The 14,974-nt window shown below is 30.2% G+C and overlaps 1 protein-coding gene across 2 annotated transcripts in view; it reads right to left on the bottom strand.

The window, feature by feature from the left end:
• Positions 1-6,182: 6,182 nt before the first annotated feature.
• Positions 6,183-14,974, bottom strand: part of LOC106066595 (immunoglobulin superfamily DCC subclass member 4-like) — a 50,418-nt gene continuing 41,626 nt past the window's right edge. For both annotated transcript variants that reach the window (XM_013225664.2, XM_056028910.1), the window contains exons 16-20: positions 14,236-14,394; positions 12,614-12,737; positions 12,201-12,399; positions 11,734-11,889; positions 6,183-11,016 (exon numbers count right to left, since the gene is read on the bottom strand). In XM_013225664.2, coding sequence (XP_013081118.2) covers positions 10,054-11,016; positions 11,734-11,889; positions 12,201-12,399; positions 12,614-12,737; positions 14,236-14,394 — 1,601 coding nt within the window. In that variant the 3' untranslated portion in view covers positions 6,183-10,053. The remainder of the gene's footprint in view (positions 11,017-11,733; positions 11,890-12,200; positions 12,400-12,613; positions 12,738-14,235; positions 14,395-14,974) is intronic.

Below are 14,974 nucleotides of genomic sequence, written 5' to 3'. Positions count from 1 at the left end.
TACCCATTCGGAAGTCCCCAATTACTATTGGTATTAAAGTGTATAGCAGTGGTTTTTCAATGCGTTTGACCCCGAAACCTCTTCTGTTGAGTTATTCAATTATGTTTAACTAGAACCTTCTTCCTTTATTTATTTGCACTTCAAAAAAAAAAAAAAAGGTTACAAAGACAGTTTGTGAGGAAATTGTGTGAAATATCTAATTGATCTGTAAAGGGCCGATCTCTTATTCCTCAAAATAAAACATTTCGTAAAAAAAAAAATCAATTTTTTTTTTCTTTGGTTAGGTGTTCTATAGTGACTGCAGCAGTGCAATTCACGCGATAATATGAAAAACTACCTGGTACTTACTAATTGTTTTAAATTATGTCTGACTTATATGCATACTAAATAGATTTTTTCTATTAAAAAAAATAGTAAACATTTTTTGTGTGTAAATATAGTACTTAGTATAACAGAACTTACGTAACTTATCAATACAAATATAAAAAAAAAAAAATTGACAAAAAATCGACAACCATTTGCATGAATGTGTTAAACATAATTAAGATATGATACATATGCGTCTACCCTAATAAAGATCAAGTGTTTGTTATTATTAATAGTGAATAGTTGTAAAAGTGGTGTATTTTTATGGAAAAAACTGCTTGCATAAGTGATTTAAGTGATTTTCAGAAAAGAAAAAAGTAGCCGTTGCATCCAAATTTTGAATGGTCTAAAATACTTTGATGTTGGATTTTCACTATCTTTTCTAGTTTACGAGATCTAAACAGGACGGACAGACAGACAGGCCACACAAAACTAATAGCGTCTTTTCCCATTTCGGGGGCCGCTAAAAAAAACGGCCCATTTTGACGATACCCTATAAAATACTATTAGCATGTGAATTCTAGTATCTGTTATGATGAATTGAAATCTTTATCCATTCCTCTTCTCTCTCTCTGCAAGCCCCTTTTATTAGCACCTTGCACATTCTAATGCTTCACCATTTAAACGTGTAACTTGCACTTCCCTAGTGCTATTAGAGCATGGAATGGGTTGCCTGAGCTAGCCAGGAAAACCAGTGACTTAGCAGAATATGCTATGCTAATATGCATGACGTATAGGATGTAATCATCTTATTTTTTGAAGTAACGTCTGTATTATATAAGATAAGAAGGGTTCTCTATTCTCCTCCCTTACCCGACCATAGACATTGACTTGAATAGGACCAGAGTCTGTTCTAGAACACCACACACACACATAATTTGGGCAGTATTCTAGTACCGGTATCAATTGTTCCCTCCCCCAAACAAACAAAAAATAGTCTTAAATACAGTCTCTGAATTTTCTGGAGTTCTCATTTCAGTATTGAGATTTTTAATAAAAGTCTATTTTGCTTTTGTACCCATCCCACAAACCGTAATAAACAAAAATCCTCCCCCAAACACACTTTTAATAGACCATCAAAGATATTTGTTTTTTTTTTTTTGGTTTTGTTAGTTGACTTAAGTGTCCACAATGGCGAGTTATGCACCAAAGAATTTAAACATTTTTAATATATGGAAGTCTATTCTGTGTTGTTAAACATTTATATTTATACTTTATAAGACTTAGGATCTTTTGGGGGGCATACCGAAAATTAAATACAAAGGTTTAATGGAAAGCTTGCAATTTTTCCCAAATTGATCAAACTGTGAATCTATCAAAACCGTTTCTTGGCAAGCCCCTATATTTCATGTGACTCTCTTTGGCAGTTGGATAGATCACTTGATCTAAATTAAGATTCAATAGTTCTATAAAAAAAAAAATACTACATGTACATATCTAAACAAATACATCTAACAAAGCGTGTTTTTTGTTATATCAGTTATGTTTATTTATTATGAACATGATGATAGACAAGGAACTGACACAATGAGTAGGGTCATTTGATGCCCTTAGTACAATAATGAACACAAGTATATGACACAATGACAAACAAAAGTGGTGTACAGACCAGTAATAAGTTGGTATTGGAGTGAACTATAACAATGGAAACAAGACTCAAACAATAGTGCGATGATAAACTGATCTGCTAATAATAGACAATCAATCAATCTCCAATTTGTAGATGACCAATTAACCTCCTGACAGTGGATGATCAATAGATCTAATAAGATGACCAACTGCTCTGCTAAAAGTGAATGACCAATCTGATAACAGTTCAATTGATCTTCTAACACAGGATTAACCAACTGACCTAACAACAACTGACCAACATCAACTCCAAACATAGTGAGGTACCAGTATGTAGTTGAAAAATCACCAGAAACTTTGTTATTTGGGAAACAATAAGTGTCATAATAATATGATAAAGAGATTCATTGAACCATTTTCTTTGATTCACAATGTCATTACTTCAAAGCAAACTAGAAACCCGCATGGAATAAAATCTGAAATAAATCATGTACAAAATAGATCTTAACATTTTTTGTTATTTTTTTAAATTTTAATGTTCAAGCAAATAGCTGCAACTGATATATGAAGAAAACAGTATTCACAATGCTATAAATTAAAACTTGTTCTTATGCATAGAATCTACTTACAAATAAAAATGCATTTTATCTGGCCCAGTGGTTACGTAAGGTGTCATAGGACAGGGCCCACAACTTAATAAATATCCATAAATTAATACAAATATCTGAAGCCATAATGAAAAATAAAATGAAATAAATAACTTCAAATCCATTAAGTAAAATTATAACAATTTTTCCAACAACATATCAGAGGCAGTTAAAAAAAATTTTTTTAAAAATTCATGTATTCTTAAACATTTCTTTTCTTTCTGCCTTAAAGTGAACTGTTTATATTTATATTTTATCTTATTTAAAAATACAAAGAGGATAGGAACATAATTTTGTATATTTAGACTAATTAATAAATAATGAGGTGAATAGTTGGACCAAGTTATGGGTGACTGGTGGGAGGTATATTAGCTATACTAACAAATATACATAGATGAGGTAGCTTGAACCATGATGCCATGGTTAGAAACCAGTTGCAACACTTATTTATAATGAGAGAGGAGATGTGCATGATATATATATATATATATATGCAATAAAACCTGCTTTATTATATATTTTTTTTATTTCCTATAAACAAAAACTGTATATACCAGTATTCTAATAATACTAATATTTTTGGATATAGTTCCTGTTGTAATGAATTCTAATTAATTTTAGAAATCAATTTTAGAAAAAATAATTACTAAAGATTTTTCTCAATTTTAATCTTTACATAAAGCACTGTTATTTTAAAAAAAACCTGTAGAATGATACATACATTACATTATAATTAGAAAATATGGCCTTCCTAAATCAAGGTTCACTTGAAAAAAATAATTAAAACAAAAATCATCCACTTTTTAAGAAAAGCCTCAATACAACAGGAGAATTTCCAAAAAATAAAAATGTTTAAAAATATATATAACTTTAAAAATTATTTATAACTTTTTACTATGAAGTTGCAGTATTTGAAAAACTTTCTATAAATACTATAAACCACTGAGAATAGCAGATATGAGTGTAGTTAGAAAATATCTGAATGAAATATAAATATAATAATAAACATAGAACAGGGTCTCCATTAGAAGACTTTAAAAAACTCAAGGGGATGGGAGGGCAAAGTGAGGATTATATAATGAGACACAAGGACATACAAAATGTAATACATTTCACACAGGTCTACTTACAAAGTGTGATCAGATCAAAACTCCTGAGATATGGGTAATTTGTTTGTTTGTTGTGGTGTCACAAGTTGACTAAAAAACCCTAGCCCACTAATATGGTGAATGAATGAAAAACTATATACAACAACAGCAATGACACACACAAAGAAGTTAACTATAAAAAAAAAAACAACAAATTAGAATTACCAGTGATGTGTGATGACACCATGACATGAGTACTCTACTCTGCCTAATTTACTTCCAAGAAAATAAAAAGTTTGAAGTATGCTTGTACAAGTAACAGCTCCACAAAATATTTCTTCAAGCATTTTTGTTTGCAATTAACCAAAGGTGTGAACCAAATAATGCTTTCTAAACAGACTACAATGACCAAACACAACTAACTATTATTTTGACTAATTCATTTGTTCTATAGAATGAAAACAGTGCTGATTCCCCCACCCCCCTTTTTTTTTTCCATGAAAAAAAAAAACACTTTAAAAATTGACATTTAAAACAATATAGCCTTGATGAACAAAAACAAATCATTATTTAAACAATCACAATTATAACTTGTCTTAATGAAAATATTTAAATCTAGAACAAAATTAAATTGTGTTAAGACTTTTGCTTATAAATATAAAAAGAAGTTAATTTAAAGAAGAAAAAAAAAAAGCTAAATATTCAATGAATTTCATTTAACATACACATATGATTATGTTGCAGTATAGAACATACAGATATATACTGCTTTATCTATTGCAAGAGGTAGATATTGTGTAGTGTGTCTGCTTGAGATGGCATGTGTGCAGCATTTAAAAAAAAAAAACTACATGCACACATGTATTTAATAAAAACACAACCAAAACGAAATGTGTTTCACAGTACAACACATGAACAAAATATAAACACTAGTCAACTAAGCTATAATACACAAAAAAAACTAAATAAATATAACAAACAGAAAGAAAAAAATATAGTTTTTTTTTATATATATATATAAATGTATGTATATAATATATCAATGTTATGTTATGTATGTAAATGAACAAAGAAACAAACATATGAAAAACTAATTCAACTGTTACAATATTTTTAAAAGGATCTGACAAATGGGGGGGGGAAAAAATGAAGAAAGGAAAATCTGCGTGTGCATCTGATCCCTGAGTTGTACAACACGGAGGTAGTTCTCTCGGAGAAATTGGCTCAAATAATAGAGTTAGTGTTACAATGAAGACTACTGACCCACATGCATTTCCATGATTTTTAACAGCCCAGACCATTGGTTTGCAAGTTTCAAAATTATCTAAGAATATTTTGTAATATATAAGTCAAATCAACTGAATTGTAGATATGGGTCTTATACGGCAATAATACATTCATTAGAGACTAGAAATTGGACCACTAGTAAAGAATATATTGAGAAAACTAACAATGAAAAAATCCTAAACTAGAAATGTTTAACTCTTTCTCTCCATATTATTTTCCACATTCCAATGGAATTATTCATTTTGCTCATTTGCATTTCACTAATTTGTTTTGTTTAAACTTCAATAACTTTTTTATCCTCAGAAAATGTTCTATTTGGTATAGAATAAAAGAGGATTGCATGCTCTTTTTACACAACGCAAATTAAAGTTAATAAAACCAAAAATTAATTTAATGGGGTCAAATCGGCGCTGGTATCATCAATTAGGAGAGAAAGAGTTAATATACACACACATTGTTTAAAGAAAACAAAATAGCATAAATTAATATCAATAAGAGAATATTATCTTTCAAGTCCTGCAAATAGACAGACCTCAAAATCAAAGTACCTGAAAAAAACTGACTTTAAAACTTAATTTGAAACTCTGCATGTTCTTAATTCTTTTGTTTTTAAAGAAAAGCTGACTGTTAAATTATGAGTTCGGCTTAATTTAATGATTATAACCAAAGCTTGCAAAGTGAAACTTTGAGAGGGATTATAAGTAACTAGATATACATGTTCATTACTTGATTATTAAGTACTGATGAATATGGCTTTTTGACAGGAAACAAGAACTACATATAGAACAAAAATTTAAAAAAAAAATTATATAGCTGCTTTAGTTTGGGTCAACAAAGGAGAACAAAGCATTTGACTTGTACAATTGACAATTTTAACACTATTTAAAGACTGGAGAATAGCATTGGGCTAATGTTTCAAAGAAAATTGTTTGTTTTGTTGAGGCGTTATGGTAATAACAATTTGAATGTAACAAAGAAAATCATTGGGAAAAAGAAAATGTTAAAATGCTGTTTTGTCATTTAATCAAGATTTGCAAGCTACCTGGATAAAAAGTGCACTTAATTTATTCATAAAAAAAGTATTTCACTTTTAGGATGAAGTAGAAAAAAAAAAACAACAACAGAAAAGCTTACAAAAAAAAAAAATTGTTACAGATACAAATATGTATTTAAAGAAACAAAAACAGCATATTTAAAAAAATTAAGTGGTTTTAAATTTTGCATCTGAGAGCTTAGTTTTGTCTTGTTGTTTTTGCAGTATGGTCAATAAAAAGTCCAAAAAGTGTTTTTTTTTAACTGAAAATAAATTCTTTTTCTAACATGATTTGAAACATCAATAAATAAGGGCAAGGTGAAAAGAACAACATTCCTATGAATTGAAGACCAACAACATAAGAAGTTGAAACACACAAATTTCAGGTAGAAATCAATACACACTAATCGCTCCACTATGGGAAATGAATGTCAAAGATTTTCAAAGAGATTCAAAAAAAAAAAAAAAAAGTATATATATTTATATATATATTAAATACAAGCAATCAGCTGCCCCGAAAAAATGAATTGCAACACTGAAAAGTGTAACCTGTCTATGAGTAAATATGATTTGTCATTTATACATACATTGAACAAAGCTCCATTACACATTAAGCCACCAAAGGTAGTGTAAGGAACTGTTGCAGAAATAAATGAATTACCTTATTATGGGAATTCAGAACAAACACATAAGATCTATTGTAGACAATCATCAAATTTTGAATAAGGGAATTTTACTTCTTCTATTACTTAATCAACTTTTAACTATATATTTTAAGATCAATTCCTTGTTTGTTTAAACTGAAGCTAACATAGCAAAAGAATGCAGAAAACTTACTGCAATTAAGTAAGACTTTGCAAAATAGAACTAACATTTTGTTTAATTTTTACATTTCAAAGCTTACAAACATGTCTCTTCAATCTTTACCAGGTAAAAAAAAATAAATTTAAAAAAATGGTCATACATTATTTTGATGACAGAATAAATTAAAATAATGTATATGTTACAGATTTAAAATATCAGATCGTTTTTTTTTTAATCTTGTAATTAGTAAAAAGAATTTTTTTTCCACAATCCTTTTTTATCCTTATGTAGAAAGTTAATGAATGTGTTTTCAATCTCAAAGTTTTCAACTCAATTCTAATGTTCCATAAAAAGTTATTTCACTCAAAACCTAGACGATGTAGTTAAATCACTACAATTTATGTTGCAATAATAAAATAGCCTACATAAGACAATATTCCACACAATTCAATCATTGTTGTTAGCCGTCTCTAAAATGGCCAAGTAAGACTTACTCAAGTCATCACTAAACTTAAGCTAATCACAATATAGGCAAAACATTCAATGACACAAAAGAAAACAGGATTTCCAGAGATAAAATGTTCAAATGCAAAATAAATAGTCGCGATACAAGTTATAAACGTTGTTTTTTAACATTTATTTATGTAGCCATGTTTCATTTGAAGTGTTTACTTTTATTTATGGAACCATGTTGTATTTAATGTGTTTTACATTTATTAATGTAGCCCTGTTCTAATTTCAAGTGTTTATATTTTCTTAATATATTAAATGGGGCATAATGTACAGTACTGTACAACTAATTAATATAATTAGAAATTAATCAGAAACAAAATAAAATAGATTACTTTTTTTATGGAAATTCCTTCCTTAGTTTTGAAAAACATTAGTTTTGAATAGAAAATTAAAAAAAAAAAATTACTGGGTATTTTTCTATGTACATATCTTTCAGTAGTTGGCTCTAACATATTTATGTACAAAATATACAAAAATGATTTCCTTTTTTTTTTACCAAAGAAAAAACACAACAGTTCTATTCATTCATGTTACTCTAAAAACATTGCAACAATAATCAAATAGCAAACAAAATAATGGAAAGGTAATCGTCTCCAAGACAAAGTTTACAGTTTTGACAACAACTTTTTAAATACAGCTCAATTATATGTCTCAATAATGTACATTACAATTTTCATGACTAAAAAAAATATTTTTTTTTTAAATTATTGTTTCTGAAAGCCTAAAAAAAAGTAACTTTAAATAAAATGCTTTTAATAAGACAGCATTTTTAAACATTTTTTTTTACCAAAAGAATAACTCACTCACTCAATTTAGACTAGTATAAGAAGAGGTATAAGAAAGTAATGCAAGTGGAGGTTGGCATGAAATAGAGCTAGCTACAATACAATGACAGGAGTAGCACAATGAAACTTAATACAAAGCCAGTGACGAGCTAGGAAGTTCAGAAGAAATTATATAGGATTTAAAAAAAAAAAAAAAAAAGACACCAATTCAAATGCAATTTGTACTCATTTCTGTTACTCAGTGTGAATGTTTAGCTTGCTAAAAAAAAGTTTCAAAATGATATATTTATTGAAAATCTTAAAAATTCTAATGAACAAACAAAAAAAAAAAAAAATAATACTGGTTTTTGAGCAACAAGATCTTTCCAGGGCAAAATTTTGTTTTTAAAAGATTTATAAATAACATCTTTTAAATAAAAGTGTTTCTAATAGCTGGGGCCAATTTAAAAACCAGGAATCATCTTTTTATTCATTTCTAATAATAATGCACCCTATGGTTTACCTCATGAATCTTATTTTTGTAAGAAGTACCAACTTTTTTAAATACTTATTTAATACTAATGTATCTTCATCAAATCAAATAGCTTGTTTTCTTGGTCCCAGTCTTTTATTAGTTTCAAAAAGTAGACAGAAAAAGTGAATGTAAAGCCTAGATCTACTTAGCTGTCATTTGCTGAACATAATGCACATGTAAGCAGAACAAAAAAAGCAAAATGTTTTTAATAATCATTGGATGTCGTTTAACGACTAATTCAGCTATGCAAATCTATATCAATGACTTGTAAGCTACCCTAAAGAGTCAAATTAATCCGATAGAAATATAAGCAAAAACAGTGACAGATAAATGCAGAAGAACTACCAAAAAGAAAATAATTTCATCAGTTTGTCAAAATAAACTGAATAAATTCAACATTTTGTCTGTGATAGCTGTCTCTAAACAAACAAATAAAAGAATAAAAAAAAACAACACTATAAACATAAAAACCAGAAGGTTGAAGATAGTATGAACAAATGCAAACCAGGCATTTAAAGAATAATAAATACCCATGCATCCGTTTAACAACACTTTGTTTTTTTAAATATTTTTAAGGTTTATATTTCATGTCTTAATCAATGCATTACAGCATCAGATTTATAAATAAGGGAAGCATCAAAAACAAGAGTATCAATGAGAGGAAAATGAAGATTTGAGAGGGGGGGGGGGGCGTTGGGTTTTTATGTTTCAAGTCAAACTAACAAATTTGGTTTATCAAAAAGGCAGCATTATGTTTGGCTTTTAATATTTAAAATGTTAACAAGTGCTAAGTTTGAGTAAAAATATGGCCTAGGCATATATCGTCATTGTTAGTGAGCTAGTCTTTTAACATAATACATGGGTTGGGTTGTATGATGTTTTTTTTGACCATCTATAATTCTCCTTTACATTGCTAGGAGACCTGATTTAAGTAATGAGACAACAGAAATATAATACTAAATGTATTTGTAGACAATTTTTGTAGCTGTAAGCTAGAGTGTTGTTTTTTGAAACAAAAAATCCTTCACAGCTTTAAAACTTCCTTCAATTAAATAAAAATAAGTATGTTAATATATATAGCGAGAGATATATATATAAATATTTACAAATATAATAATAATGCATTTGCGCTTATGCCCAAAATGCTGAGGTTCAGAAAGTTGATAAGATCTTAAATTCCAAAAACTTAATTTAGTACACCTTCAATGTTTTATGTTTTGAAGTTTATGGTATCCATGCATTTGTCTTTTTTTTCATAGATAAAAGTTACTAGTGAAAGAGTGTTCACTATTGACTCTCTATAATCTTATCAATAAGATGAGGTAAAAGGTTCAGACTGAGGTATAACTCTTGTTTTGTTTTGTATTCCATGAGGCTGCAAATTTCCTGAGCAGCTAAATGAGGTATTTTCTGGTTGCGTATTGTCTACATTTTGAGACTTCTACCATCAAGCAATGTTTGGAGGACTCGGTGGCGGACGAGGAGGGGAAAATGCAACTGCTGTTTTACCCTCTAACTGCCTGAATAAGATGCTGCCTAGACCATTCGACAGATTCTCTCCTCCTTCCTCTCTGCTGCTGCTGGTGTTAATGGCCTCTGCTGCGGTAGTTGCTGAAGCTGGGCCTGCTGCCTGTAGATTCTGATGGTGTGGCAGAGTTTGTGAAGAGAGATGGGGTGGAGGAGGAGGTGGTGGTGGTGGTAGATCAGAATGCTGACGCACACCTCGCTGATGCTGGCGATGGCCATTGTGAGACCTGTTACTGTTGAATAGATTCCTGCTGCTTAAATGTGGTAGCTGCTGAGAAGGTGGGGGTGATACTGACTGGGTAGAAGCCACAAGCACTGCTGAAGGGTTATGGGATATTCTATCTTCCCTTTGTCCAGTTGACCCCAAGTCATTAGACTCAGATAATTCAGGCACACTTGTTTTCAATGATGTACCTGTTTTTGGTGACAGCGAGTGATTTTCGCTGCTCTGGATTCCAATGTGGGATTTGACTTCACTTCCATGACCAGAATCTCGATCATTGGCAGAATCATCATCATAGCAACCCTCTCCCGCCTTCTTTTTCTCTTCAATGCAATCCCCCAAAAGCTTAATTGCTGCACCCGTTGAGCTGTCAATAAAAACACCCCCAAATTCATCCCCTTGCCTTCCTTTCTCCCAAGCTCTTTGTCTATGTAAGCTGTTTCCCCCAGGTGAACTAGCCGGACTTGAGCCACTCAGATGGTGCTCTCCACATGGCATGCCAGCACGCCTGCACCCTGTTCCACTATCTTCACTGCTGTGATCTCCTTGCTCTTCATCTATTCTATCAATGTCATCTAAAGTTGACATAGGCACCATCTCCATACTATGGCTTATGGCTGTAGGCACTGGTGTTGTAGTCACCATCAATAACTGCAACTCCTTAAAAAGAACAAATAAACAAATTTTATAATTTTTGACATAAAAAAAAATCTTTTTAATCAACTGTAATTTTTATCATTTATATTTAATTGGGGTAAGATGCATTAGGACATCAGCAACCAGTTTTTAAAACTTTCATACAAGAAGAGCTCATCGTGTATCATTCAGGAAAGCATAAGCAAGGTGACTTTTATTTTTTAGTGAAAACCAGATGTGCATAGCTTTTTTTTTTCTGAAAATTTTTGAAAAGATAGTGTTAGTATGTGGTGTCTACCTGGGAAAATGAATATTTTTAAAGCTTGATCTTTTTTAATGTATATTTTAATAATTTTTTGAAAACTTTGTTTAGGATTTAGATAGTAACTTATCTATCCAGAAATAGGTGTTTTAGGGTTAATGGAAATAAATCCACATTAGGATAATTATTTTCTCTACAGGTACTTTTAATTACAGAAAATGTGTTGGTGATAAAAAAATAAAGAGAAAATAAAAAAGGAAAGATGTCCTAAAATGAGAAAGTAGTAAAAATCACATATATAAGTACCACAACTCATGCCTTTCACATTTTTTGCTGTTAACTCTCTAGTCCAATTTGAAATTAAAAAAAAAAAAAAGATACCTGAAAAAAACAACAACTGCCCTATCACTTTAAAGATTTTATCACTTGACAGATATGAGGATTTTATAAATAAAGACTAAAACTTTTGCAGATATTACCTCAGAACTAATGCTGCTGTTAGGATCTCCAGATCGTGAAATGACTATTTGACCAGGTGACTTATGGTTTGTTTTTATAATACCATTTGATCGAAGACCATTTTGTATTATCAAACCAGGTGGACCTTTAGAGTCAGACTGCTCATTTTCAGACAACTAAAAAAGAACAGAATAATCAGATAATTTAATAGAGCATTTTAGAAGAAAAAAGTTATTGCTTTGAAATAACATAAATAAATCATCATAGCATTAGTTATATGTGATTTGTAAGCCTTTTAGATAATAGTACATGATCATATAGCATTATGTCAGTACATAATGCGAATCAATGGTGGTTGACAGAATGGGTAAGTATTGTAATACTGAAACCAACTAAATCTAGTAGTGACACAAAATACAATAATCCCTGCCATCTCATGCACAATAAAATGATGGACAAAGTTTTAAAAAAAAAATATTGTAATTACTTTCTGTAACATTGGGGTGGATTCTGGAGAATGACTATTGTCATGACCAAAGTCACCAGAGCCATTGCCTTGAGTAAGGTGAGCATGTCCATTGCCTGGTTTCTGCCCAGATTGGTGATTAGAAAGTGAAGAGATGTGGCCATTGCCTCGATATATTGGAGCATGATTAGAGTTGGGATCCAACTCTCTAGAAGCAGACCTAAAGAATATACAAATCAAAAAAGTCCTTATTTACATCAAATATGGTAAAGCTAATATATATATATATATATATTTTCCCATATGTTTCAAAATGAGTTTATTAAAATTATTAAGCAGATTGTATGGTTTATTTAGCAAACAGAAGATATATATCAATATAGATTTTACCTAGCAGCTTTTGAAGAGTAAATATTAATGAAAATTATTCTTACCTACGCTTCCAACAGTAAACTGACATAAAGATTAAAAGTGCCAGGAGGAAGAGGCCTACTACAATGCCCACTATAAATGTAACACTGCTTTTTTGTTGCACTGATGATATATCAGGAGGAGCTTCTGAAATTGAAATGAGTGCATTGATTTCAAAGTGATTTAGATACAAAAATGGGTCATCCTGTTCTAGAATATTTTGTTGAGCTGAAAAATACTTCAGATAAAGAGACAATTATATATATATATATATATAAAAAATTAAACAAAATGTCCAAACCATAGTGACAAAATGCAGAATTAATTTCTAGCTGTAGTAGACGTCAAATAATCAGTACATATAAGGATGAATAATCCTATTTAGATTCTAATAACTAATAATTAGCTGGTCTGATAGCAAAAAAAAACATGTTATACATTAGAGGCAGCCTTGTTATAGGCACTATTGAAGCTGGTCTGTAATGGATATAAAATTCTTTATTTTATACTACTTAAAGCTTCACATATCCATCATTATTAAAAGTAACTAAACAAAAACAAAAAAAAATACTAGAAGAAAGACAAACTACTAATCTCATTCAAGGTAAACCACTTTAACTTAAAAAAAAAAAAGAAAGCCTAGATGTTATAATAAATGTAAACTTTTCATGTAATCCCCAAATTCAATAAATAATGAAGAAATTAGACAAAGCATTGAGGTTTATAAAAAGAAATTTATAAAATCAAACAAGAACATTAAACTATAAATTTCTATTTAGCCTAGGTTAGATGAATATTAGAATGTGTCCTCTGTTTGGGATCCTTCAATTCTAATAAAAAAAAACCATAGAAAGCATAAAGTAACTAAGCTTAGAGACACTTAAGGACAAAAGTATAAAAGTAAAATAGCAATAAAAACACTGATCTAAAACTTACAATACATTAGTTATTAAATACTCAGACACAAAGACAAAGGGACATTTCTTTTTCTAGGACAAATTCATGGCAAGTGATATTTCTTTACTAGTGCCATTAGATCATGGGTTACCTGAATCACTTGGTTTACATTAAATCTCTTATTAATATGTATAACTAGCAGTCAACACACAGATACCATAGGATAAAATAATCTTTGTTGAAGGACCATCTGTAAATAACAAGAACCCTTTTCCCCCTGTATAGCTTAACCAAAAATGTTGAATATTTCAACTGATTCAATAAATACAAGTTTGGACTTTCAGTTACAGGTTGATAATAGTAATATATGCAAGTTTATAAACCCTTTTCTAACATTGCCATTGTAAACAGCTATGCTTAATTTTACACTGAAACAAGTTGGGTTTTTTTAAACTTATTGCACACACACACACAACTTTTCCTCATGATGATCAGTCAGAAATATCCAGATGGCAGCAACATCAATTTTAGAATGACTTTAATTCACTTTTCTTCCATGGTAACAAAAATATTCAGAAATCAAACATTTTTACACAATTGTTTGTATGAGTCTCGTGTGGGATTTCTTGAACAGCTGAGCTGAATTATTTTAAAGAATAATGTGAAGGAAAACAATGAGCTAAGTAGGGTCTCATTCTGGACAATTGATTTAAAATCACTGTTTGTTAGGTTCTGTTCAAACACTTACCTGTATTCGAGATGGGTGGGACACAGAAATGCACAGTATCATAACATTTGATTACAACACTTTGGTTGTCAGAGTGCATGCCCTCTCCAGCTAGATTCACAGCAGCCACTTTAAAGAAATAAGTCCCTGGCTCAAGGTCAGCTACTGAAGCAGATTGTACTGTTAAAAAAAAAAGTGGTCTTTTACACTAAAATTAATGTTTTGCATAAGCGTCATCATATTTCAATAGAACTAATAGATATATTAAATGTGTGAAATTATAGATAACTGATGTTGATTATGTTGGTACAGTAATTTTTTCCATGCAAGATGAAAAGAAATTGTTTTGAATAATGGCTTTGAAATGTACATGTTTATTTGACCAAATCTTTTAATTTTCAGCCTCCAATGGTACAGCCCCCTGCCCTTCTTTAGTACAAAAGGATGAAATAGTTTAATCTAATACAAATCTAATAGATAACATAATTTATAAAAATAACAAACTATTTATAATAATTGTTTTTCATCCCCTTCTCATCCCCCAAAAAGTTACAATAATTTTGACTATTTCATGAATGCCATTAGATGGATGGCTGTGTATCTGTACAATATCTACTTAAGACATGTCTTCTTGATACTCCTGGATTTGAACCCAACACACAACTATCCACATCCTATGGCGGTTTGGGCTTGGATTTAATCCTCTGAAATTCCGAGGGAACATGTCAAACATAAAATGAAAGGACAGCTTCCTACTGAG

This window comes from Biomphalaria glabrata, chromosome 1 (assembly GCF_947242115.1).
Source record: "Biomphalaria glabrata chromosome 1, xgBioGlab47.1, whole genome shotgun sequence".
NCBI lineage: Eukaryota > Metazoa > Mollusca > Gastropoda > Planorbidae > Biomphalaria > Biomphalaria glabrata.
Note: the sequence above shows the minus strand (reverse complement) of the source record. Positions and strands in the feature narration are given on the sequence as shown.